A 25,263-nucleotide genomic window follows, 5' to 3' on the forward strand; every position below is an offset into this window, starting at 1 on the left:
ATACAATTTAATCAATATCAGAATAAGGCTGTAGTGTATCAAAATGTGGAAAAGGTCAAGGGGTCTGAATACTTTTGTCAGGAACTGATGTGGATGTGGTGTAGGAGTCAGGCGCAGGACACCGAGGCTTAGTCCAACAGACTTTACTAGTCATAAAGAGACAAAATACAAAACACGGGCCTCGAAACAAACAGAGGCGAGCGATTACGCAAACAGTGCGTAAAAACACCAAACAAATAAACAGAGCAGAAACACGCAGCTCCTACCGACAGGCGGACAATAACACACAACACAAGACTAACCAAACGAGAAACTTATAGGAGACATAATCAACCAAACACGAAACAGGTGTACACAATCAGACAAAACCAAACAGACATCAAAAACATCAAACGGTGATAGCTAGTACTCCGGGGACGACGACCGCCGAAACCTGCCCGAACAAGGAGGAGGAGCAGCCTCGGCCGAAACCGTGACAACTTTCCGAATGCACTGTATGTCTATATCGTATGTCATGTATTTGAAGATAAATATTTAGGGTTTTACATACAACATTTTGCTTTAGTGGCAGAACCTTGTGGAACATAACACCCGTCTTGACCCTCTCTCTCTTCTTCTCCCTGCCTCCCTCTACTCCTCCAGGAGTGGAGTGAGTGATCACTCTCTGAAGATGGAGATCGCAGGCTCCATGCCCCCTCTCATCCAGGAGATGCGTAAGAACTCAGAGGGTCTGGAGGGCCAGGGGGCCGCTCCAGCAAAGGAGGGGCTCCACCAGGCAGCTGCTCAGCCTGTCCCCCAGCTCAGCCCGCAGCAGTCCGCCTGCACCCTCTCCTTAGACGGGGGTCCACTGCCACCCCCCAGGCAGAGACAGCCAGAAGGCATGACTACAGATGGAGCCAGCTAACTGACACTCCCAAACTGTGACAAACCAGGCCATAGTAGAGTGGGGTTAGGAAGAGGGCCAAGCCTGGGCCCAACCAGGACGGACTTTGACACTTTTAGGGCACATGCAGGCCTTAATGGACAGACAGCCGTCCCCCGTCCTCCCACTCCCCTTTTCTCAGCCCCCGGACCGGGTGCCAAAAAGGGCCTGGAAGGTCTTTCAAGTGCCTTACATGAACAACAATAGACTCCATATATAGATTGGTATCGGTTGTCTCTGTGACTCCTGCTTTATCCAAGTACAGTATGATATTTTCTCTGTCTAGTGTAGCCTTGTTTCAATTGGCTATGATTTATATATTGGATATACTAATGTCTGCAATGCAATTTTTACAGGCTAATTTGTGGATTCTGGTATCCATGAACGTTGCTAACAAATGACTTGTTACAGAGAGTCACAAAATCGAACTAACCTAGAACAAAGGACTCATTCTCATTCCCAGTTCTCATTACCACTTTCTAGTCTCACACAGTGGTGGAGAAAGTACCCAATTGTCATACTTGAGTATAAGTAAAGATACCTTAACAGAAAATGACTCAAGTAAAATTGGAAGTCACCCAGTAAAATACTACTTGAGTAAAAATATAAAGTATTTTATTTTAAATATACTTAAGTATCAAAAGTAAACGTAATTTCAAAAAAATATTTTCAAATTCCTTATACAGTGCCTTCGGAAAGTATTCAGACCCGTTGACTTTTTCCACATTTTGTTACATTACAGCCTTATTCTAAAATTGATTAAATTGTTTTTTTTCCCTCATCAATCTACACACAATACCCCATAATGACAAAGCAAAAACAGGTTTTTAGAAATGTTTGAAAATGTATTAAAACTAAAAAACAGATATCACATTTACATAAGTATTCGGACCCTTTACTTAGTACTTTGTTGAAGCACCTTTGGCAGTGATTACAGTCTCTAGTCTTCTTGCGTATGTAGCTACAAGCTTGGCACACCTGTATTTGGGGAGTTTCTCCCATTCTTCTCTGCAGATCCTCTCAAGCTCTGTCAGGTTGGATGGGGAGCGTCGCTGCACAGCTATTTTCAGGTCTCCCCAGAGATGCTTGATCGGGTTCAAGTCCGGGCTCTGGCTGGGCCACTCAAGGACATTATAAGACTTGTCCCAAAGCCACGCCTGCATTGTCTTGGCTGTGTGCTTAGGGTCATTGTCCTGTTGGAAGGTGAACCTTCACCCCAGTCTGAGGTCCTGAGCGCTCTGGAGCAGGTTTTCATCAATGATCTCTCTGTACTTTGCTCCGTATATCTTTCCCTCGATCCTGACTAGTCTCCCTGTCCCTGTCGCTGAAAAACATCCCCACAGCATGATGCTGCCACCACCATGCATCACCGTAGCGATGCTATTGGCCAGGTGACGATCGGTGCCTGGTTTCCTCCAGACGTGACGCTTGGCATTCAGGCGAAAGAGTTCGATCTTGGTTTCATCAGCCAGAGAATCTTGTTTCTCATTGTCTGAGAGTCCTTTAGGTAGCTTTTGGCAAACTCCTAGCGGGCTCTAATGTGCCTTTTACTGAGGAGTGCCTTCCGACTGGCCACTCTACCATAAAGGCCTGATTGGTGGAGTGCTGCAGAGATGGTTGTCCTTCTGGAAGGTTCTCCCATCTCCACAGAGGAACTCTGGAACTCTGTCAGAGTGACAATCAGGTTCTTGGTCCCCTCCCTGACCAAGGCCCTTCTCCCCCGATTGGTCAGTTTGGCCGGGCGACCATTTCTAGGAAGAGTCTTGGTGGTCCCAAACTTTTTGCATTTAAGAATGATGGAGGCTACTGTGTTCTTGGGGACCTTCAATGCTGCAGACATTTTTTGGTACCCTTCCTAAGATCTGTTCCTTGACACAATCCTGTCTCGGAGCTCTATGGACAATTCCTTCGACCTCATGGCTTGGTTTTTGCTCTGACATGCACTGTCAACTGTGGGACCTTATATAGACAGGTGTGTGCCTTTCCAAATCATGTCCAATCAATTTAATTTACCACAGGTGGACTCCAGTCAAGTGGTAGAAACATCTCAGGATGCACCTGAGCTTAATTTCAAGTCTCGTGGCAAAGGGTCTTAATATTTATATTTATTTAAAATAAATTAGCAAAAAATTCTAAAAACCTGTTTTCACTTTGTCATAATGGGATATTGTGTGTAGATTGATGAGGAAGACAATTTATTTAATCAATTTTCAAATAAGGCTGTAACGTAACAAAATGTGGAAGAAGTGAAGGTGTGTGAATATTTTCCGAATGCACTGTATTGTATACATAACCATCCAGCTTTACAAAAGGTGTAAATACCACAACAGCATATGGAAATATTATTTGTTTGCTTGGTTTACATTTAAAGTTGTTTATAAATGTGTCAATAACTATCTATATATAGCTTACTAACATTTACAAATGTAGCAATAACAATTCATAGATGGTGAGCAAACTTATATTTAAAAAAATGTCAGATTTGTTACTGGACATTATTATAAGGCGTTATCCATTTAGAAATGGCAACTTCAGTAAATATGTGTTTAATTGTAACTTTTCGGTTGTCTGTGTTTCTCTTCAACAGCTCATCAAATGGTGTTGTATTCATTGGCAGGTAAGTGTTCATTTACACTGAATGAAAATATAAATGCAACATTCAACAATTTCAAAGATTGTATTGAGTTACAGTTCATGTAAGGAAATCAGTTAATTGAAATACATTCATTAGGCCCTAATCTATGAATTTCACATGACTGGGAATACAAATATGCATCTGTTGGTCACAGATACCCTAAAAATAAAAGGTAGGGGCGTGGATCAGAAAACCAGTCAGTATCTGGTGTGACCACCACTTGCCTCATGCAGCGCGACATATCTCCTTCGCATAGAGTTGATCAGGCTGTTGATTGTGGCCTGTGGAATGTTGTCCCACGTTGACATGAGGAAACCACTCGCCCACCCGACACCATAAATGCTGTCTGTCATCTTCCTTGTACAGTTGAAACCGGGATTCATCTGTGTGCCAGTGGCCATGGAAGGTGAGCATTTGCCCACTGAAGTCGGTTACGACGCCGATCTGCAGTCAGGTCAAGACACAGATGAGCTTCCCTGTGACGGTTTCTGACAGTTTGTGCAGAAATTCTTTGGTTGTGCAAACCCAGTTTCATCAGCTGTCTGGATGGCTGGTCTCAGACGATCCCGCTGGTGAAGAAGCCGGATGTGGAGGTTCTGGGCTGGCATGGTTACACGTGGTCTACGGTTGTGAGGCCGGTTGGCCGTACTACCATATTCTCTAAAACAAAGTATGGTGAACATTCCTGCAGTCAGCATACCAATTGCACACTCCCTCGAAACTTGAGGCATCTGTGGTGTTGTGTTGTGTGACAAAACTGCACATTTTAGAGTGGCCTTTTATTGTCCCCAGCACAAGGTGCACCTGTGTAATGATCATGCTGTTTAATCAGCTTCTTGATATGCCACACCTGTCAGGTGGATGGATTGTCTTGGTAAAGGAGAAATGCTCACTAACAAGGATGTAAACAAATGTGTGCAAAGCATTTGAGAGAAATACGTTTTTTGTGCATATGGACAATTTCTGGGATCTTTTATTTCAGCTCATGAAACATGGGACCAACACATTAAATGTTGCTTTTATATTTTTGTTCAGTGTACATGTGAACACAAGTCCCAAAAAGGTTTTAAGTAGCATGTTTGAATATCATTTAAATACATTTAAAAGTACACAGAAAATAAGTCCAAAAAGGTTAAGTAACACATTCGTAACAAAACTTTGAATAGAACAGCTTTGACCATAATTACAGTGTTAAATTGCTTATTTCATTATTGATTATTATTAATAATTTTTCTTATCATCTCTTTTCCTCTTTGTGAGCTGGTGAAGAGATCAGGCTGGTCAATGGCACTAGTCTCTGCTCGGGGACTGTAGAGATTCTTTACAAGGGCCAGTGGGGAAGAGTGTGTGGTCAGAAGTGGGACGTAAACAATGCCAATGTGGTGTGTGGCCAGCTGATTTGGCAGCTCATATTAGAGTGAGAAGATATAGATATTCCATGTGGAGATATAGTGAGCTGCCAGAGGAGGATGGACAGAATGTAGAGAGATGGGGAAGGAAGGTAGAAGCGAAACAGAGGAAAGAGAGGGAGAGAGAGTGTGTGTGTGCCTGGTGGTGTGTGTTTGGGGTGTGTTCACACAAATGTGTGTCACATCCACTTGTTTGTGTGCTTGTGTTGATGCTGTTTGGAGGCAGAGAGTTACTCCCATCTCTCCAATGTCTACCTGTCTGTATTGTGCCAGATCAGCGGCACACAGATTCTCCTTCTTAAACTCTTTTTACACTGTCACGTCAAAGCACTTCAGCTCTCTCCCCCTCTCTCTCTCCCACATACATTTCACTCACACCCTCTCCTCTCCTCTGCCATATTTCTCACATAACACACGGCACGGCACACACATTGTTTTCTTCTCCCCTTTCACTCTTTTTCTATATCTCACTCGCCCTCTTTGAGGTTCCTGTCTATTGTTCCTCAGAACAGATTCTGACCTCTCTGTGCATGTCTCTCTCTCTATCTCTCTCTATCTCTCTCTGCGTCTCTGTCTCTGTGCCAGGGTGAGGATGGAAAATGTAGTATATGGTTCCATCTAGTGGTGGACGTAGATATTCCCCCACCACACAATGTCCCAGTTTATCAGCATTTGGGTTTCCAGTAGTGTCTGGTCTCAGGGATAGCGCTCATCTTTCTGACTGTCTCTTTGTTGTCTCTTTGGTTGGAGATGGCATGCAATGTGAGGATTGTGAGGTTGACCTGGAGGCGTTAATGTTCACGCATCCCCAAAAATTGCCATTTGAGTCCAAAGGATAACTCTCTCTCTCTCTCTCTCTCTCTCTCTCTCTCTCTCTCTCTCTCCTCTCTCTCTCTCTCTCTCTCTCTCTCTCTCTCTCTCTCTCTTTCTCTCTCTCTCTCCATTTCTTCATCTCCTTCTATCCCTCTCTCAGCGGTGAGGAACGACAGGAACAAGAAGAAGAAGGAGGAGAAGAAGCCAGAGTGTTCGGAGATCTACGTGCTGAGTACCGAGACAGAGCAGATGATCGAATGCGTCCGCAAGGCCCATAAGGAGACGTTTCCCTCGCTCTGTCAGCTGGGCAAATACACCACAGTGAATTATACACACACCCGCATGCACACACACACACACACACTGACAAGTTACACAAACACGCACACAAACATTACCCTCACTCTGCCAACATGTTTGGGTATACCAAACACTGACAAACATACGCACTCCTTGCGCTCTCAACATATCAACCGATGTATTTGTAGAATCACAGACTAACCTATATGTATCTCCCTCTCTCTTCCTATAGAATAACAGTGCAGAGCACCGCGTGGCTCTAGACGTGAACCTGTGGGATAAGTTCAGTGAGCTGTCCACTAAGTGTATCATCAAGACGGTGGAGTTTGCCAAGCATCTGCCAGGCTTCACCACCCTCACTATCGCTGACCAGATCACCCTGCTCAAGGCTGCCTGTCTGGACATACTGGTGAGAACACACACACACTAGGACATAGACACACACACACACTAGGACATACATACATGTATTATAAACAGTAAAACATCTACAGAAAGTGAACAACAGTATAAAATATATTTGTGCTCCCCCTCCCTTTCCAATCAACTCAGTGGCCTTGTGGTTAGTGTCCGTCCTGAGATTGGAAGGTTGGGAGTTCGATCCCCGGTCCGAGTCCTAAACAAAAAAATGGGACCCAATGCGTCTCTGCTTGGCACTCAGCATTAAGGAGATAGATTGGGGGTAAGGCCCTGTGATAGACTAGCATCCTGTCTTGGGGGTTTACTTGTCCATTAAGCTGCCTCACGCTACAGAAACAGGAGATCTGCTTCGATGAGCCATTTCGGCTCGCCCCACCCAAAGCTCATGCAAGACTTACTTACTTCCTTCCTCCTTTTCCCCCTCTCCCTCCTTCCCTCCTTCCCTCTCTCTACCTCTCAATCCCTCCATCTCAGATTCTGAGGATATGCACACGGTACACTCCAGACCAGGACACCATGACCTTCTCAAATGGGCTGACCCTGAACAGGACCCAGATGCACAACGCAGGCTTCGGCCCGCTCACAGACCTGGTGTTCGCCTTCGCCCAAACACTCCTCCCTCTGGAGATGGACGACGCAGAGACCGGCCTTCTCAGCGGCATCTGTCTGCTTTGTGGAGGTACTGCACCACTGCTCAGATTCAAATCCAGCATTGCACTCCTATCAGAGCCAGGAGTTGAGATCCCAAGAGGCCAATTGTCATTGTTTTAGAGTACAAGCAAGTCTCAGCTGTGGCATAGGAACTAGTGTGTTTGTCAGCTGTGTGTTTTACTAGTGTGAAAATGGGAGTTTGCCTAATAAATACTTCATGTGAAGCTACTGTTACCATGCTGATGTGTGAATCGTGCCACTGTTGGACGCGCTTTTTGAGCATACAGATTGGGTATTAAGGATGTGTTTTTCATAGTTTTTTTCTCTGTGTGTGTGTGTGTGTGTAGACCGTCAGGATCTGGAGCAGGCAGACAAGGTGGATGTTCTCCAGGAGCCCCTACTGGAGGCTCTGAAGATCTACGTGAGGAAGAGGAGGCCTCATAAACCACACATGTTCCCCAAGATGCTGATGAAGATCACTGACCTCAGGAGCATCAGCGCCAAGGGTGAGAGAGCACGCCTATATACTGCGTTGTTTTTTTTATAGGGTAGCTTTAGTGTAGCTTAAACTTCTTCCAGTGTGAAGTCATTGGTAGCTTGGTAAACTGTACCTTCCCCAACACTGATATTTGGCGCGCATGCTGCCCAAATTGCGGCCTTCCCGACTGTAGACGTACCAGTAACTGCCAAAATAAAGGAAATGCTTGAGTAAATGAGGGATACAAAGTATATGTTATGGTGTGCATGTTCCTGGCAGGGTTTAGGTCCACTTGTAGAATCTATGCCAAAGTGCATTGAAGAGGTTTCTGGCAGCTCGTGGTGGCCCAACACCCTTTTAAGACTCTTTATGTTGGTGTTTCCTTTGTTTTGGCAGTTACCTGTATGTGAAAGGGAAAGGGGGATACCTAGTCAGTTGTACAACTGAATGCATTCAACTGAAATGTGTCTTCCGAATTTAACCCAACCACTCTGCTTGTGACTTAATCGACAGTACATTTTTTTGAAACTATTGATAATCTGTGGCTAAATGATGCCCTCATTGAGAGTTGGCTCCTGTGGTTGTATATTTGTTTTAGTTTTTTGCCGCTTGGGCCCCCTACGGGCTTGGGCCCAGGGACTTCAGCCCCTGTAAACCCCTGCATTAATCCGGCCCTAGTCTCAGTGCAACAATACTGCCATTTATATCTATATCATGCGTCATTTATTTGAAGATAACTATTTAGGGTCTTACATACAACATTTTGCTGTAGTGGCAGAATCTTGTGGAACACATAACATATGACCCTCTCTCTCTGCCTCTCTCTTCTTCTCCCTCCCTCTCCTCTTCCAGGAGCGGAGCGAGTGATCACTCTGAAGATGGAGATCCCAGGCTCCATGCCCCCACTCATCCAGGAGATGCTGGAGAACTCAGAGGGTCTGGAGGGCCAGGGGGCCAGCGGGGGCCGCTCCAGCGGAGGAGGGGCCCCACCAGGCAGCTGCAGCCCCAGCCTGTCCCCCAGCTCAGCCCGCAGCAGCCCGCCTGCACCCTCCCCTTAGACGGGGGTCCACTGCCACCCCCCAGGCAGAGACAGCCAGAAGGCATGACTACAGACGGAGCCAGCAAGCTGACAGACTCCCACACTGTGACAAACCAGGGTTAGGAAAAGAGCCAGACCTGGGCCCAACCAGGACGGACTTTGACACTTTGAGGACACGCAGGCCTCAATGGACAGACAGCCGTCCCCCTATCTCAGCCCCAGTCCGAGCATTAAAACTGGGCCGAACCCGAACCCATACTTGACTGAACAATAGGGGGGTCCCATCTCACCTGGATGGCACTATCTCCATCACCCCCAACCCCCCCCACCCTACAAACCACCATAGACATGCCTCAGAACCAGCAGCAGGGATCAGCAGCCGCCACACAAGGAGTTTAATCTGAGATGTTCTGTTTACTCTCCTCAGTGATGACTCTGCTCCTCCTCTCTCTCCCCCTCAAGACGTTGGACAGGAGTTCAGGCTCAGTGCCCGTCAGACTTGGAGTAATGGGGTAGACAAGACGCACGTCTTTCTGCAGGAAACTAGTCAGACAGACTGACAGACAGACAGCTGGACATTGGGCACGAGTCATCCCTAAATGTTGGCAGGGACAGCTAACGGGGGTCTCGGATAGGGAGCCTGTCTCTCCTTCTCCTTTACAACTTTTTTTTTTTCTTACAAAAGATATATGGAAATATAAATATATATATTGAAAAAGTAATGATTGCAATTTGAATTGTCCTAAGTGGAATGATGCATAAAAGAAGAGTTGCTATCTTTTTTCCTGTTTTTTTCTCACTGTTCTTCGAACATAGATGCATTTGTGATTCCCCCCTAACCCCCACCTCCCCAGACCTAGTGTTTTATTATCTTGGTTTCACCCAGGAAAATCGGCACACTATGTAGTCACAGTGGGAATGTGTGTTTTTCTATCAAATCAATAGAGAAGTAGAACAAAAATGATGACACGATTTCAGATGCAATTCACTTTATGCACTAGACCTCTTGCACTGTCACGTTCACAGGTTGGATCAAATTGACACACAAAACACAAATAGGACCAGGTTGGGTTGGCAACTCTGTTTTGTTCCGTTTACAGTATTTTATTTTTCATGGGAGAAAAATAAAATAAAACGTAGTGTTTCTATGATCTAGAGTCAAGTCGTTGTGGAGTAATGAAGATGATCTGTAAGAAAATACCAGCCATTACATAATGTACGTAAGATGTATTCCTTCTTTTTAAAGTACATGAAGTCTAGCCTTTTTGACATTGTCAAAGCTTTTTATGTTTTGCTTTTTGTTCTTGTTTTGGTATCTGAAGTGAAGGCATTGATCACTGATCAACTGTTTAGACCACTTAAGGAAGGGACTGACTTCTAGCAACACCATAGCCGTTGACAACCAGTAAAGAGAGTTGAATTTCTACTTCACCTGAAATAAAAAGGAAAGATTTATGACAATTTAATGACCAACAACTCCGTGATCCCCTTCTCCCCCCTTTCCCAAGGTGGTCCCTCCCTCATTCCATGTCTGGATAGTGTATGTATTGCCCCCCCAACAGCACTGCCTCTGTAACGCATTACCTATCTTCACAACACCACTGCCTCTGTACTGTAGTACATTGTCAATATCTATGCCCTCCCACTACCCCCCACTGTCAGTTCCAAACTGTACCACGTTACCAGTATGCTCACAACACCACTGCCTATGTAGCACATTGTCAGTAGGATGTATCTATCTATGTCCATGTAAACTCTGTGACACGATATCAGTATGCTCACAACACCACTGCCTTTGTATGTATACATGTTTCCCATCTCTCTTCTACTCCCCCCCCCCACAACACAACAGCACTGCCTCTGTAAGTCTGTTTCACAGTATCAGCACCTCTCTATTTCTTTATCTATCACAACAACGCAACTGCCTCTGTTTAAACACTATCAGTATTTATCGGTCTGTCATTCCGTACTCTTGTGACACATCCGAGTACCTAGCTATTCCCTAGCCTTGCCCTAGATCAGTTTCTGCTGTCTTGCCAATGCATGACAATGAGAAAGGAGTCAAGACAGCACAAACTGATCTGGGATCAGGCTAGCTATTCCCCCACCTCTAACCACTGTTTACACACACTAGTGTAACCTACCTACCCATCTCCTTTCCCCACAACACCACCGACTCTGCTGTTAAGTATGAGTGGATCTGTCCTTCACAATGGATCGAACGCTGCTCGTGGCCAACCTCACTGCAGCCAATATCACAACGCACAACTGTTTTTTCCCCGTCACTCTCACTTGTAATGCAATCAGATGCACAACCAGGATTTGGGGATAAAATAAATAACTGTTTTGATTATGTCAGATCATTGGACAAAGAGAATAACATTTAATAAAGAACCCTGTCTGTGTGTTTTTAAATGTTTCTTAACTGGGGGTGGGTCCACCATTAGGCTGAAAAGAAGATTGTGGTGGGACTTTAAGAGCAGTATTTCATTGGGCCTGGGACTATAGCAGGTCACGTTACAAGAACAAATACAAAGTTCAGAAACCCTTTAAGGGTTATACTACAATTTATGTTTGGGGGGGGGGGGGGGGGGGGACTTATTTTTAGGTTCCTTATTGGCCCCTCAATTTAGTTTAGACAATACACTGAGTGTACAAACATAAGTAACACCTGCTCTTTCCATGACAGACTGACCAGGTGAATGAAGGTGAAAGTTATGATCCCTTACTGATTGTTAAATCCACTTCAATCTGTGTAGATGAAGGAGGAGACAGGTTAAAGAAGGATTTTTAAGCCTTGAGACAATTATGACATGACTGTGTGTTTGCGCCATTCAGACGGTGAATGACAAAGATTTAAGTGCCTTTGAATGGGGTAAGGTAGTGGGTGCCAGGTGTACCGGTTTGTGTCAAGAACTGCAACGCTGCTGGGTTTTTCATGCTCAGCAGATTCCCGTCTGTATCAAGAATGGTCCACCACCCAAAGGACATCCAGCCAACTTCACACAACTGTTGGGAGCATTCATGGGCCAGCATCTCTGTGGAACGCTTTTTACACCTTGTAGGCTCCATGCCCTGAAGAATTGAGGCTGTTCTGAGGGCAAAACACAATATTAGGAAGGTGTTCTTATTGCTTTGTAAGCTCAGTGTGTACAGTATATACAGTGTACATATATTATTGCAATATTTACCCCAGAGTTTACTGTTTTTAAGGTACAATACGATGGATGAGTAAAACAAAAATTGTGATTAACCAAAATTGACAGTTAAATTACCATGCTCTGGCAATGCTACCCCCATGGACAAGAGTTCAATGTGTGATCTTCTTGACACTTTCCAGCATTAGCATTACCATGACAGAGAAGAGCGGTACACTGTCACAAAACAGGATGTGGTTAGTCTCTGGTCTGGTAGCTGATTCCACCACAAACCCCATTTGTTGTATTTTTTTAACCAAGAATATAAGACTCATAAAACACGACGATTGAGCTATATATATGCCCTAACTAGACTTTTGACTGGTCTGTATAGATAGCTCAATCGTCGTGTTTTATGCATCTTATATTCTTGGTAAAAAAATAAATAAATGGGGTTTGTGGTGTTGAGTTCAGTGTTGTGTGCACACGCAGTTTAGTGGAATCAGCGACCAGACCAGAGACTAGTGGGCTGGGATTTCCTGTTTTGTGACAGTGTACCGCTCTTCTCTGTCATGGTAATGCTAATACCGGAAAGTATCTGGAAGGTCACACATTGACCTCTTGTACATGGAGGTAGCATTGCCAGAGCATGGTAATTTAACTCTCAATTTTGGTTCCTCTGAATTTTTGTTTTGTTCATCCATTGTTTTGTAACTTAAAAGCAGTTAAATCTGGGGTAAATATTGCAATCATTTACTGCCAAGTGTTGGTGAGAATACTAGCTGATATTGGAGGACATTACAAGGATAAAGATGGTGACAATTCTACTCTTTATGGCATTAGGTGAGTCTTTGTGTATTACAGTGACTAAGTTGTCATAAAGGAAGGTCTTTCAAGTGCCTTACATGAACAACAATCGATTATATATATATAGACAGGTATCTGTTGTCTCTGTGCCTTCTGCTTTTTACAAATACAGGATGATATTGTCTCTGTCTAGCCTAGCCTTGTTTCAATAGGCTATTATTTATATATTGGATACATTAATGTCTGCAATGCAATTTTAACTGGCTAATTTGTGCATTTTGGTCTCCATGAACATCGCTCACGAGCGACTTGTTAGACAGTCACATAATCAAACTGACCTATAACAAAGGACTCATTTCCAGTTCTCATGTCTACTTTCTAGTCTCACACAACTGTGACTTCAAGGTTAAAAGTTGATGTGCTTTGTGTACATATCCCGGAAAAGTTGAGCAATTTTGCAATTATTAACTTTGATAGAAAATGTAGCAAAACAGGATCTTGAAATTGCAGAGAGGATAACACCTGATTAATTCTCTAGTGATATTGCCGTTTACATATTTATTCATGGTCTAGAATCCTCTTTCAAGTCATGCGAGAAAAAAATGTCATTTTATTTGGAATGGCAAACCAGATAAAGTTAAAACGGGCATATTTATCTAACTAACATGATTTTGGAGGGTTTAAACCAGCGTTGGGGCCATATTCAATTATTGAATTCACTCATGAAGTGGAGAATTTACATTGTTTAAATTTGAATTGAATTGGATCTTCAAATGTAGGAATTGAAATTGAACTGTTTGGAATGTTTTGATTGCAATTAAATTAGAATTCAATATTTGTACATCTCCCTGTTAATGGAATGAATGCACTTACAGTGCATTTGGAAAGTATTCAGACCCCTTCCATTTTTCCACATTTTGTTACATTACAGCCTTATTCTAAAATGGATTAAATAAATAAAAATCCTCATTAATCGACACAAATCTATTAAAACAATATTTACATAAGTATTCAGACCCTTTGCTATGAGACTCGAAATTGAGATCAGGTGCATCCTGTTTCCATTGATCATCTTTGAGATGTTTCTACAACTTGATTGGAGTCCACCTGTGGTAAATTCAATTGATTTGACATGATTTGGAAAGGCACATGCCTGTCTATATAAGGTTCCACAGTTGACAGTGCATGTCAGAGCAAAAACCAAGCCGTGAGGTCGAAGGAATTGTCTGTAGAGCTCCTAGACAGGATTGTATCGAGGCACAGATCTGGGGAAGGGTATCAAAATATTTATTCAGCATTGAAGGTCCCCAAGAACACAGTGACCTCCATCATTCTTAAATGGAAGAAGTTTGGAACCACCAAGACTCTTCCTAGAGCTGGCAGCCCGGCCAAACTGAGCAACTGGGGAGAAGGGCCTTGGTCAGGGAGGTGACCAAGAACCCGATGGTCACTCGGACAGAGCTCCAGAGTTTGTCTGTGGAGATGGGAGAACCTTCCAGAAGGACAACCATCTCTGCAGCACTCCACCAATCAGGCCTTTATGGTTGAGTGGCCAGACGGTAGCTAATCTTCAGTAAAAGGCACATGACAGCCCGCTTGGAGTTTGCCAAAAAGGCACCTAAAGGGCTCCCAGACCATGAGAAACAAGATTCTCTGGTCTGATGAAACCAAGATTTAACTCTTTGGCCTGAATGCCAATCGTCACGTCTGGAAGAAACTTGGCACCCTCCCTACGGTGAAGCATGGTGGTGGCAGCATCATGCTGTGTGGATGTTTTTCAGCTGCAGGGACTGGGGAGACTAGTCAGGATCGAGGGAAAGATGAACGGAGCAAAGTACAGAGAGATCCTTGATGAAAACCTGCTCCAGAGCGCTCGACCTCAGAATGGGGTGAAGATTTACCTTCCAACACGACAATGACCCTAAGTACACAGCCAAGACAACACAGGAGTTGCTTTGGGGCTAGTCTCTGAATGTCCTTGAGTGGCCCAAACAGAGCCCGGACTTTAACCATATCGAACATCTCTGGAGAGACCTCAAAACAGCTGTGCAGCGATGCTGTCCAACCAACCTGACAGAGCTTGAGAGGATCTGCAGAGAAGAATGGGAGAAACTCCCCAAATACAGGTGTACCAAGCTTGTTGCGTCATACCCAAGAAGACTTGAGGCTGTAATCGCTGCCAAAGGTGCTGAGTAAAGGGTCTGAATTCTAACGTAAATGTGATATTTCCATTTGCAAACATTTCTAAAAACTTGTTTTTGCTTTGTCATTATGGGGTATTGTGTGTAGATGGATGAGGGTAAATACTATTCAATCCATTTTAGAATAAGGCTGTAATGTAACAAAATGTGAAGAAAGTCAAGAGGTCTGAAAACTTTCCGAATGCACTGTAGGGCTCTATTTAACAAACCTAACCCAATAGTAAATCTAAGTGCATGTGGTAGCGCTATATGTTCAGGGCTGTGTCAGGCATATTTGTGCTATTTTCACTATCACAATTATCGCACACTTGCTGGCTTTGGGGCGAAAGGGCTGGGTTCTGATACATGAACAAGTTGTGTGTGATGAGTGTGATGGAAGGAGTCAGGCGCAGGAGGGTAATCACTGAATACAGAGTTTATTCCTTAGTTACACAAAATACGCTGGAATAGCGACAAACGAAACAGGCACAGGGGAAACTATCTACCCTGGTAATACACTGTAACGGTATCTCCATACAATACATAGGCACAGGGGAAATATCTACCCTGGCAACAAAATGGTATGAGTAGCTCCACCGAGCTACACTACTCTCACATTCAAACGATCACCCACAAGGACAAGGGGGCAGAGGGAACACTTATACACAGACTAATGAGGGGATTAGAACCAGGTGTGTGTGATTGACAAGACAAGACAAATGTGATGATGATAATTGGGGCGGCAGTGGTTAGTAAGCCAGTGACGACGAACGCCGAAGCCTGCCCGAATAAGGAGGGGAGGCAGCCTCGGCGGAAGTCGTGACATTGTGGGTGTGTCGAGGCTAGGCGCCTCACTGGCCAATCAGAACGTGCTCCATGCCAAAATATGTGGTTGCTTGAAAGTTCAGTATTTACGGTCTTTTATGAATTGCCTTGGAGTCAACTCCAATTCCAATGTTAGTCCGTTATAGTTTGTTAAATGGCTTACAGAAACGAAATAACAAAATGTAGGTAACAACACATCTGCCACGCTGATCCTCAACACGGGGGCCCCTCAGGGGTGCGTGCTCTGTCCCCTCCTGTATTCCCTGTTCACCCATGACTGCAAGGCCAGGCACGACTCCAACTTAAAATCATTAAGTTTGCCGACGACACAACAGTGGAAGGCCTGATTACCGACAACGATGAGACAGCCTATAGGGAGGAGGTCAGAGACCTGGTTGTGTGGTGCCAGGATAACAACCTCTCCCTCAACGTGATCAAGACAAAGTATGTTGTGGCTTCTTGATTGTTCAGGCCGCATGGATGAGAACAAAGGAAGAAGGTGTGTCCTTTCTGGTTGAGTTGGGTGATTCCTCCTTTGTCAGGAGTTGGTGTCCTTATGCTTGTTGCTCTTCTCTGTTGGCTCCTTGCTTGAGTTGCAGAGGCTGTGCTCTAATAGTCATCTCCTTCTTTACTTGAAGAAGGAAACCTTAAATGTACCATTGAGGCTACAATAGCTCTTTAATGACTAAGTCTCCTTCTGAGACTGTTTAGTGCATGGGCTCTTCCGTCCCAATGTATGTACTGGATTACAGATGCTATTCCCTAAAAGGTACTTTCCCTAACTTATCAGTTCACCAGTTCTTGCCATTAAAGGCGAAGGTCCAGGACCTGTGGCCGGCCTACTGAGGATGGAGGTTCTTCTCCCTCCTCGAGAAAGGTCCAGTTTGAGAGGTCCAGCAGGATAAGCGGCTAACAGCTAAGAGAGTGAGGGGGAGACAGCAGAGTCCTTTTGTAGTCCTGTGAGGTCACATGGTATCAGACCTAGGAGTGAAGGGCCACTTTTATAAATCTTTGTCTTGGAGAGAGAGAAAAGGTCAACCAGTGAAAAACAAACACCATTGTAAATACAACCCATATTTATGTTGATTTATTTTCCCTTTTGTACTTTAACTATTTGCACATCGTTACAACACTGTATATAGACATAATATGACATTTGGAAATGTCTTTATTCTTTTGGAACTTTTGTGAGTGTAATATTTACTGTTAATTTTTTCTTGTTTATTTCACTTTTGTTTATTATCTATTTCACTGGCTTTGGCAATGTAAACATATGTTTCCCATGTCAATAAAGCCACTTGAATTGAAATTGAATTGAATGGAAATTGAAGGAGTTTGGAGGAAGTCAGTGGTCCATAACAGTTCAGCATTATGGACAGACAGTAATAGGATGTTCAACAAATCAAATCAAATGTTATTTGTCACATGCGCCGAATACAACAGGTGTAGATCTTACCGTGAAATGCTTACTTACAAGCCCTTAACCAACAATGCAGTTTTAAGAAAATAGAGTTAAGAAATGATTTACAAAATTAACTATAGTAAAGGGGGGTACCATTAAAGTGACACGTCGCTACATGTATAGAGAATTTGTATGTTTTCCACCAAGTCCTCCAACTAGGGGAAAGGGGCAAAAAATTAAGCTTCCCCAACACTGCTGACATTTGATATATAGGAAATAACATAAGTCAACATTAAGTGGAAAAACTATTTCACAAAATAAAGTGTTGAGAGTCATTAATAACATTTTGCAGAAAGCAGGACTAGCCGATTTTAAACAAAGGAAGGGTGCTATAATGTGTGAAACTGATAAAAAAATAAGTATGTTTCATCTGTATACTAAACAGTTGTTCTGTGAGAATCTGGCTAATGTTAACCACAACAAGTGACATACTGTGCATCTCTCACAGGGCAGTTTCACAAAGGAAATCTTTGAGCTCGAGATAGACCTAACTATCCAGCTTTACAAATGGTGTAAATAGCACAACAGCATATGCAAAATACTGGTTGCTTGCTTGGTTTACATTTAAAGTTGTTTATAAATGTGTCAATAACTATCTACAGTGGGGGAAAAAAGTATTTAGTCAGCCACCAATTGTGCAAGTTCTCCCACTTAAAAAGATGAGAGAGGCCTGTAATTTTCATCATAGGTACACGTCAACTATGACAGACAAATTGAGAATTTTTTTCTCCAGAAAGTCACATTGTAGGATTTTTAATGAATTTATTTGCAAATCATGGTGGAAAATAAGTATTTGGTCACCTACAAACAAGCAAGATTTCTGGCTCTCACAGACCTGTAACTTCTTCTTTAAGAGGCTCCTCTGTCCTCCACTCGTTACCTGTATTAATGGCACCTGTTTGAACTTGTTATCAGTATAAAAGACACCTGTCCACAACCTCAAACAGTCACACACCAAACTCCACTATGGCCAAGACCAAAGAGCTGTCAAAGGACACCAGAAACAAAATTGTAGACCTGCACCAGGCTGGGAAGACTGAATCTGCAATAGGTAAGCAGCTTGGTTTGAAGAAATCAACTGTGGGAGCAATTATTAGGAAATGGAAGACATACAAGACCACTGATAATCTCCCTCGATCTGGGGCTCCACGCAAGATCTCACCCCGTGGGGTCAAAATGATCACAAGAACGGTGAGCAAAAATCCCAGAACCACACGGGGGGACCTAGTGAATGACCTGCAGAGAGCTGGGACCAAAGTAACAAAGCCTACCATCAGTAACACACTACGCCGCCAGGGACTCAAATCCTGCAGTGCCAGACGTGTCCCCCTGCTTAAGCCAGTACATGTCCAGGCCCGTCTGAAGTTTGCTAGAGTGCATTTGGATGATCCAGAAGAGGATTGGGAGAATGTCATATGGTCAGATGAAACCAAAATATAACTTTTTGGTAAAAACTCAACTCGTCGTGTTTGGAGGACAAAGAATGCTGAGTAGCATCCAAAGACCACCATACCTACTGTGAAGCATGGGGTTGGAAACATCATTCTTTGGGGCTGTTTTTCTGCAAAGGGACCAGGACGACTGATCCGTGTAAAGGAAAGAATGAATGGGGCCATGTATCGTGAGATTTTGAGTGAAAACCTCCTTCCATCAGCAAGGGCATTGAAAATGAAACGTGGCTGGGTCTTTCAGCATGACAATGATCCCAAACACACCGCCCGGGCAACGAAGGAGTGGCTTCGTAAGAAGCATTTCAAGGTCCTGGAGTGGCCTAGCCAGTCTCCAGATCTCAACCCCATAGAAAATCTTTGGAGGGAGTTGAAAGTCTGTGTTGCCCAGCGACAGCCCCAAAACATCACTGCTCTAGAGGAGATCTGCATGGAGGAATGGGCCCAAATGCCAGCAACAGTGTGTGAAAACCTTGTGAAGACTTACAGAAAACGTTTGACCTGTGTCATTGCCAACAAAGGGTATATAACAAAGTATTGAGAAACTTTTGTTATTGACCAAATACTTATTTTCCACCATAATTTGCAAATAAATTCATTAAAAATCCTACAATGTGATTTTCTGGATTTTTTTTCTCATTTTGTCTGTCATAGTTGACGTGTACCTATGATGAAAATTACAGGCCTCTCTCATCTTTTTAAGTGGGATAACATGCACAATTGGTGGCTGACTAAATACTTTTTTCCCCCACTGTATATATAGCTTACTAACATTTACAAATGTAACAATAACAATTCATAAATGGTGAGCAAACATATATTTAAAAAAAAATCTGATTTTTTTACTGGACATTATTATAAGGCATTATCCATTTAGAAATGGCAACCTCAGCAAATGTGTGTTTAATTGTATTGTTTTGGTTGTCTGTGTTTCTCCCAAACAGCTCATCAAATGGTGTTATCTACATTGGCAGGTAAGTGTTCATTTACATGTGAACACAAGTCTCAAAAAAGTTTTAAAATACTTTTAAAATGCTGTTAAAGGCCTCCTGAGTGGCGCAGCGGTCTAAGGCACTGCGTCATAGTGCTAGAGGCGTCAGTACAGACCCCTGTTCTATCCCGGGCTGTATCGCAACCGGCCGTGATCGGGAGTCCCATAGGGCGGCGCACAATTGTCCCAGCGACGTCCGGGTTAGGGTAGGGTTTGGCTGGGGGGGCTTTACTCCAGAGCGACTTACAGTTAGTGAGTGCATACATTTTTCAATGGTATTTCCTCCAACACATTGGTGCGGCTGGCTTCCGGGTTAAGCGAGCGTGTGTTAAGAAGCGCGGCTTGGCGGGTCATCTTTCGGAGGATGCATGACTCGACCTTCGCCTCCCGAGCCGGTCGGGGAGTTGCAGCGATGAGACAAGATTGAAATTGGGGAGAAAAAGGGGAACAAAAAAAAAATGCTGTTAAAGTCCAAAAAGGTTAAGCAACACGTTTGTAACAACTTTTAATAGAACAGCTTTGACAATACTGGCTGTTTTTAATTGCTCATTAATCATTATTAATCATTTTTCCAATCATCTCATTTCCTCTTTGTGAGCTGGTGAAGAGATCAGGCTGGTCAATGGCACTAGTCTCTGCTCGGGGACAGTAGAGATTCTTTACAAGGGCCATTGGGGAAGAGTGTGTGGTCAGAAGTGGGACGTAAACGATGCCAATGTGGTGTGTGGCCAGCTGGGCTGTGGAAGGACTGTGAGTTTCCAAGGTACTGCCCACGTAGGTCAGGGTAGTGGTGGCAGACCTACTTGGCTGGATGATGTTGGGTGTAACGGCAGTGAGAGCTCCCTCACAGAATGCTCACATGGAGGATTGAAACACCATGACTGTTTACAGTCTCAAGACGCCAGAGTTGTCTGCTCAGGTAAAAGTCCCTGGGTTGCTATTGTGGTTGATAAAAGTCAAATTACAGTTCATTATGCTTGTGTCAACTTGCCATTGATTTAGTTGAATGTGCTACTGAAATGCATTTATTTTCTCCTTAATTTTCTACTTTTCTAATTTTCTTTCATTCCTAGTTAAACCTAACGTCAGACTGGTCAATGGGAGTGACCTCTGCTCTGGGAGGGTGGAGGTCTATCAAATTGGTCACTGGCGAACCGTGTGTGATGACGTGTGGGACTTGAATGACACTGCTGTGGTGTGTAGACAGCTGGGCTGTGGGAGAGCTGATAGTGCCACAGAGAGGGCCTACTTTGGTCAGGGCAGTGGGTCCATTTGGCAGGATGATGTTGGCTGCTCTGGCAGTGAGTGCTCCATCACACAGTGCCCACACACAGGAGGAGGAACACATGACTGTAATCATGGTAACGACGCAGGTGTTATTTGTTCAGGTAAGGGAGTCTCTTTGCCTTGTCTAGACTAGAGTTTTATCAGGGTTTGGTTTGAATTGTGCAAAAAGGTCTCATCATAGAGAAAATCCTAAAAAGCATATTACTGCAGTATTATTGCCTGCTCTGCCACCTAGTGGAGAGTTGACCGTTGCAGAAATAATCTTAACCCAAGCCAGACTTGGTGATATGTGACCAGATGGGGGCAGCCTAGAACAGAGCATGTGGCTAATACAGTATGAAGACCAGCAGATAGGTTGTGATTACTGTTGCCTCACTAAACTACCTGTATTTGACCAACAGGTGTTGTCTTGCAGAAGCCTTCACTCTCCACAGACCCGGCCTATTCTGCCTTCTTGCATGGAGAGGAGGTCCATCTCACCTGCACTCTTCCATCCTGTATCCTCTGTAATGCTGTGGAATTCCTCTTCTATCTGAATAGAGACTCCATCATGTCCGTGACCGTTGGATCCTCACAGCCCAGGGCTACTTTAACAAAGTTTAAGATGGATGCTTCACACCAGGGCAGTTACCGCTGTCTCTACAGAACCCTCTCCAACGGCCAAGTCATCAGCTCCCCTTACAGCAACGTTACTAAAGGTGAGGTGGTAGTTGGGAAACAAGTGTTGCATAATCTACAGTGAGCTCCAAAAGTATTGGGAGAGTGACAAATGTTTTGTTTTGGCTCTGTACTACAGCACTTTAGATTAGAAAAGATACAATGACTGAGGTCAAAGTGCAGACTGTCAGCTTTAATTTGAGGGTATGTTCCTACAGTGGGGAGAACAAGTATTTGATACACTGCCGATTTTGCAGGTTTTCCTACATACAAAGCTTGTAGAGGTCTGTAATTTTTATCATAGGTACACATCAACTGTGAGAGACGGAATCTAAAACAAAGATCCAGAAAATCACATTGTATGATTTTTAAGTAATTAATTTGCATTTTATTGCATGACATAAGTATTTGATCACCTACCAACCAGTAAGAATTCCGGCTCTCACAGACCTGTTAGTTTTTCTTTAAGAAGCCATTATGTTCTCCACTCATTACCTGTATTAACTGCACCTGTTTGAACTCGTTACCTGTATAAAAGACACCTGTCCACACACTCAATCAAACAGACTCCAACCTCTCCACAATGGCCAAGACCAGAGAGCTGTGTAAGGACATCAGGGATAAAATTGTAGACCTGCACAAGGCTGGGATGGGCTACAGGACAATAGGCAAGCAGCTTGGTGAGAAGGCAACAACTGTTGGCGCAATTATTAGAAAATGGAAGAAGTTCAAGATGACGGTCAATCACCCTCGGTCTGGGGCTCCATGCATGATCTCACCTCATGGGGCATCAATGATCATGAGGAAGGTGAGGGATCAGCCCAGAACTACACGGCAGGACCTGGTCAATGACCTGAAGAGAGCTGGGACCACAGTCTCAAAGAAAACCATTAGTAACACACTATGCCGTCATGGATTAAAATCCTGCAGCGCACGCAAGGTTCCCCTGCTCAAGCCAGCGCATGTCCAGGCCCATCTGAAGTTTGCCAATGACCATCTGGATGATCCAGAGGATGAATGGGAGAAGGTCATGTGGTCTGATGAGACAAAAATTGAGCTTTTTGGTCTAAACTCCACTCGCCGTGTTTGGAGGAAGAAGAAGGATGAGTACAACCCCAAGAACACCATCCCAACCATGAAGCATGGAGGTGCAAACATCATTCTTTGGGGATGCTTTTCTGCAAAGGGGACAGGACGACTGCACCGTATTGAGGAGAGGATGGATGGGGCCATGTATCGCGAGATCTTGGCCAACAACCTCCTTCCCTCGGTAAGAGCATTGAAGATGGGTCGTGGCTGGGTCTTCCAGCATGACAACGACCGAAAACACACAGCCAGGGAAACTAAGGAGTGGCTCCGTAAGAAGCATCTCAAGGTCCTGGAGTGGCCTAGCCAGTGTCCAGACCTGAACCCAATAGAAAATCTCTGGAGGGAGCTGAAAGTCCGTATTGCCCAGCGATAGCCCCGAAACCTGAAGGATCTGGAGAAGGTCTGTATGGAGGAGTGGGCCAAAATCCCTGCTGCAGTGTGTGCAAACCTGGTCAAGACCTACAGGAAACATATGATCTCTGTAATTGCAAACAAAGGTTTCTGTACCAAATATTATGTTCTGCTTTTCTGATGTATCAAATACTTATGTCATGCAATAAAATGCAAATTAATTACTTAAAAATCATACAATGTGATTTTCTGGATTTTTGTTTTAGATTCCGTCTCTCACAGTTGAAGTGTACCTATGATAAAAATTACAGACCTCTACATGCTTTGTAAGTAGGAAAACCTGCAAAATCGGCAGTGTATCAAATACTTGTTCTCCCCACTGTATATAGTGGGCAAACCGTTTAGAAATTAAATACCAAAAGTATTGGGACAAATTCACTTATACAGTATGTTTATTAAAGTAGTCAAAAGTTTAGTAATTGGTCCCATATTCATAGCACGCAATGACTACATCAAACTTGTGACTCTACACATTTGTTGGATGCATTTGCTGTTTGCTTTGGTTGTGTTTCAGATTATTTTGTGGGGTATGATATTTTTGCGTCTAACTTTCTCACTTTCTAAATCATTATTCACGATTTATTCAGGACTATCCGTAATCATGGTAGCACATTAATATAGAAATGTTTAGAAACATACTATATTCTTATTTACAATAAAAGTACATCCAAAATGACACAATACATTATTTACCATTCATTTCTATTGGGCACAAAATCATCTGAAACACAACCAAAGCAAATGCATCCAACAAATGTCTAGAGTCACAAGTTTGATGTAGTCATTGCGTGCTATGAATATGGGACCAAATACTAAACTCACTGTATTTTTTTATGATTCAGAGCCTTGATAGAGACAAGAGACTGACTACCTTGTCCATCGCACACACATTTCTCAGTTAGAAGGTATGAATATGGAATTACATTACTGTCAAATTGCTGTTTACTTTCTTTCCAGTGGTCCTGCTACAGCCCAACATCTCTCTCAGTCCTCCAAATGGAGGGATGTTTTGGGAACCTCAGGGGCCAGAGGTGATCAGGGGCCACAGCTTCTCCATCACCTGCTCCATTCAGCCACAGTATCCTGGAGGCCTCTTCTATCTGAACTTCTCTGGATCCAACAGAACTGAGACTACGCCAGCAGTCAACCACTCTGCCTCTTTCCACTTCCCTGTTGCAGAGTATAAAGACCAGGGGAAATACAGCTGCAGCTATGGAGTCAACGTCTCCACCCGGTTATTCAGGTCGGCTAATAGTGAACTAGCTGTCACCATTAGAGGTAAAATAACACATGTTTAAAAAAAAAAAGTATTTAAAATAGCTTTTACGTGAGAGAAAAGTAATAGTATTGTAACATGACTTATCATCCTTCATATCACATTTTTGTTTGTTTTTATATTCTATTAATTTGCCATTTACAAGTCTTGATCTGTAGGTCTAAACCTTGAAATACCTACATTTTCTTCAGCATTCATGGTCCCCATCATTGTTTCTGGAGGGACTGGTGGGGTAGCACTGCTGTTTCTGCTTCTGCTTGTCATCTGTCTAGTCATCTTGAGGACAAGGAGGAGCAGAAAGCCATCTACAGAGACTGGCCAGAGAGAATGTAAGTGATATCACAATTATGTAAACTCTGAGGCTGAATCTGAACTTGATTTAGGCCTTGAGCTTGAAAAGTTAAGTTAAGCAGCATCTCAAAATACTTTTGTTGATATCATTTTGTTTGTAAATCTTTTCTATTCCCAGGAGTTTGCTGTTGGAAATATTAATGAGCAAATTGTTATACAACAGGTATTGACAGCAGAGGGGAGGACCACGAAGAGGAAGAGGAAGAGGAAGAGGACTATGTGAATTTAGAAAACGACTGTTACAAGGGAGGTCTGGAAAGAGTGACGGGTGAAAAGAAGAATGGGAAGGAAAAAGGGCACAGCTATGGGAAATCAGAGGATGTCTATGACAACGAGGAGGGAAACATTCAAAGAAAGGGTGTTTTTGGGGGGTCTCATGAGAAAATGAATAGTGAAGACGATGATGAAGATTACGTTAATGTCTCTGTCTATGATAATGCTGTAGCACATGATATGAATGAAGACATTTATCAAAACTTTTAGGAAAAGTAACTGTATGCAACCTGTCAATAAAGTAACTCATTGGCATCAACACATTGATTTGGTCCTTCGTGACATGTAAATGTATTTAAATAATACTCATTCAGATGCAATAGTGACAACTACGGTTGCTATAGTTGACACTTAACCTCAAACATATACAAGTAGACACATGAAATAATTGTATTGCTTTAT

The 25,263-nt window shown here is 43.4% G+C and overlaps 2 protein-coding genes and 1 long non-coding RNA gene across 3 annotated transcripts; all 3 read left to right on the top strand.

The window, feature by feature from the left end:
• Positions 1-670: 670 nt before the first annotated feature.
• On the top strand, positions 671-9,921 carry LOC311103865 (retinoic acid receptor alpha-B-like; the record flags this gene model as incomplete). Its single annotated transcript, XM_084145499.1, has 6 exons — positions 671-878; positions 5,940-6,100; positions 6,312-6,488; positions 6,974-7,178; positions 7,498-7,656; positions 8,481-9,921. 6 exons carry the CDS (start codon positions 671-673, stop codon positions 8,684-8,686), a joined length of 1,116 nt encoding a protein of 371 aa, XP_084001625.1. The 3' UTR covers positions 8,687-9,921.
• On the top strand, positions 8,731-21,546 carry LOC311103866 (scavenger receptor cysteine-rich domain-containing protein DMBT1-like; the record flags this gene model as incomplete). The annotated part of the gene is made up of 4 exons (XM_084145500.1): positions 8,731-8,785; positions 20,116-20,436; positions 20,591-20,905; positions 21,206-21,546. The coding sequence occupies 4 exons, from the start codon at positions 8,731-8,733 to the stop codon at positions 21,544-21,546; spliced, it is 1,032 nt and encodes a 343-aa protein (XP_084001626.1).
• Positions 21,547-23,868: 2,322 nt separating this feature from the next.
• On the top strand, positions 23,869-24,912 carry LOC311103305. Its single transcript, XR_014610075.1, has 3 exons — positions 23,869-24,239; positions 24,429-24,566; positions 24,752-24,912. It is a non-coding gene; the product is annotated as an uncharacterized lncRNA (long non-coding RNA).
• Positions 24,913-25,263: the final 351 nt, after the last annotated feature.

The sequence above is a fragment of the Coregonus lavaretus genome (assembly GCF_964263955.1).
Source record: "Coregonus lavaretus genome assembly, chromosome: 28".
NCBI classification, from domain to species: Eukaryota; Metazoa; Chordata; class Actinopteri; order Salmoniformes; family Salmonidae; genus Coregonus; species Coregonus lavaretus.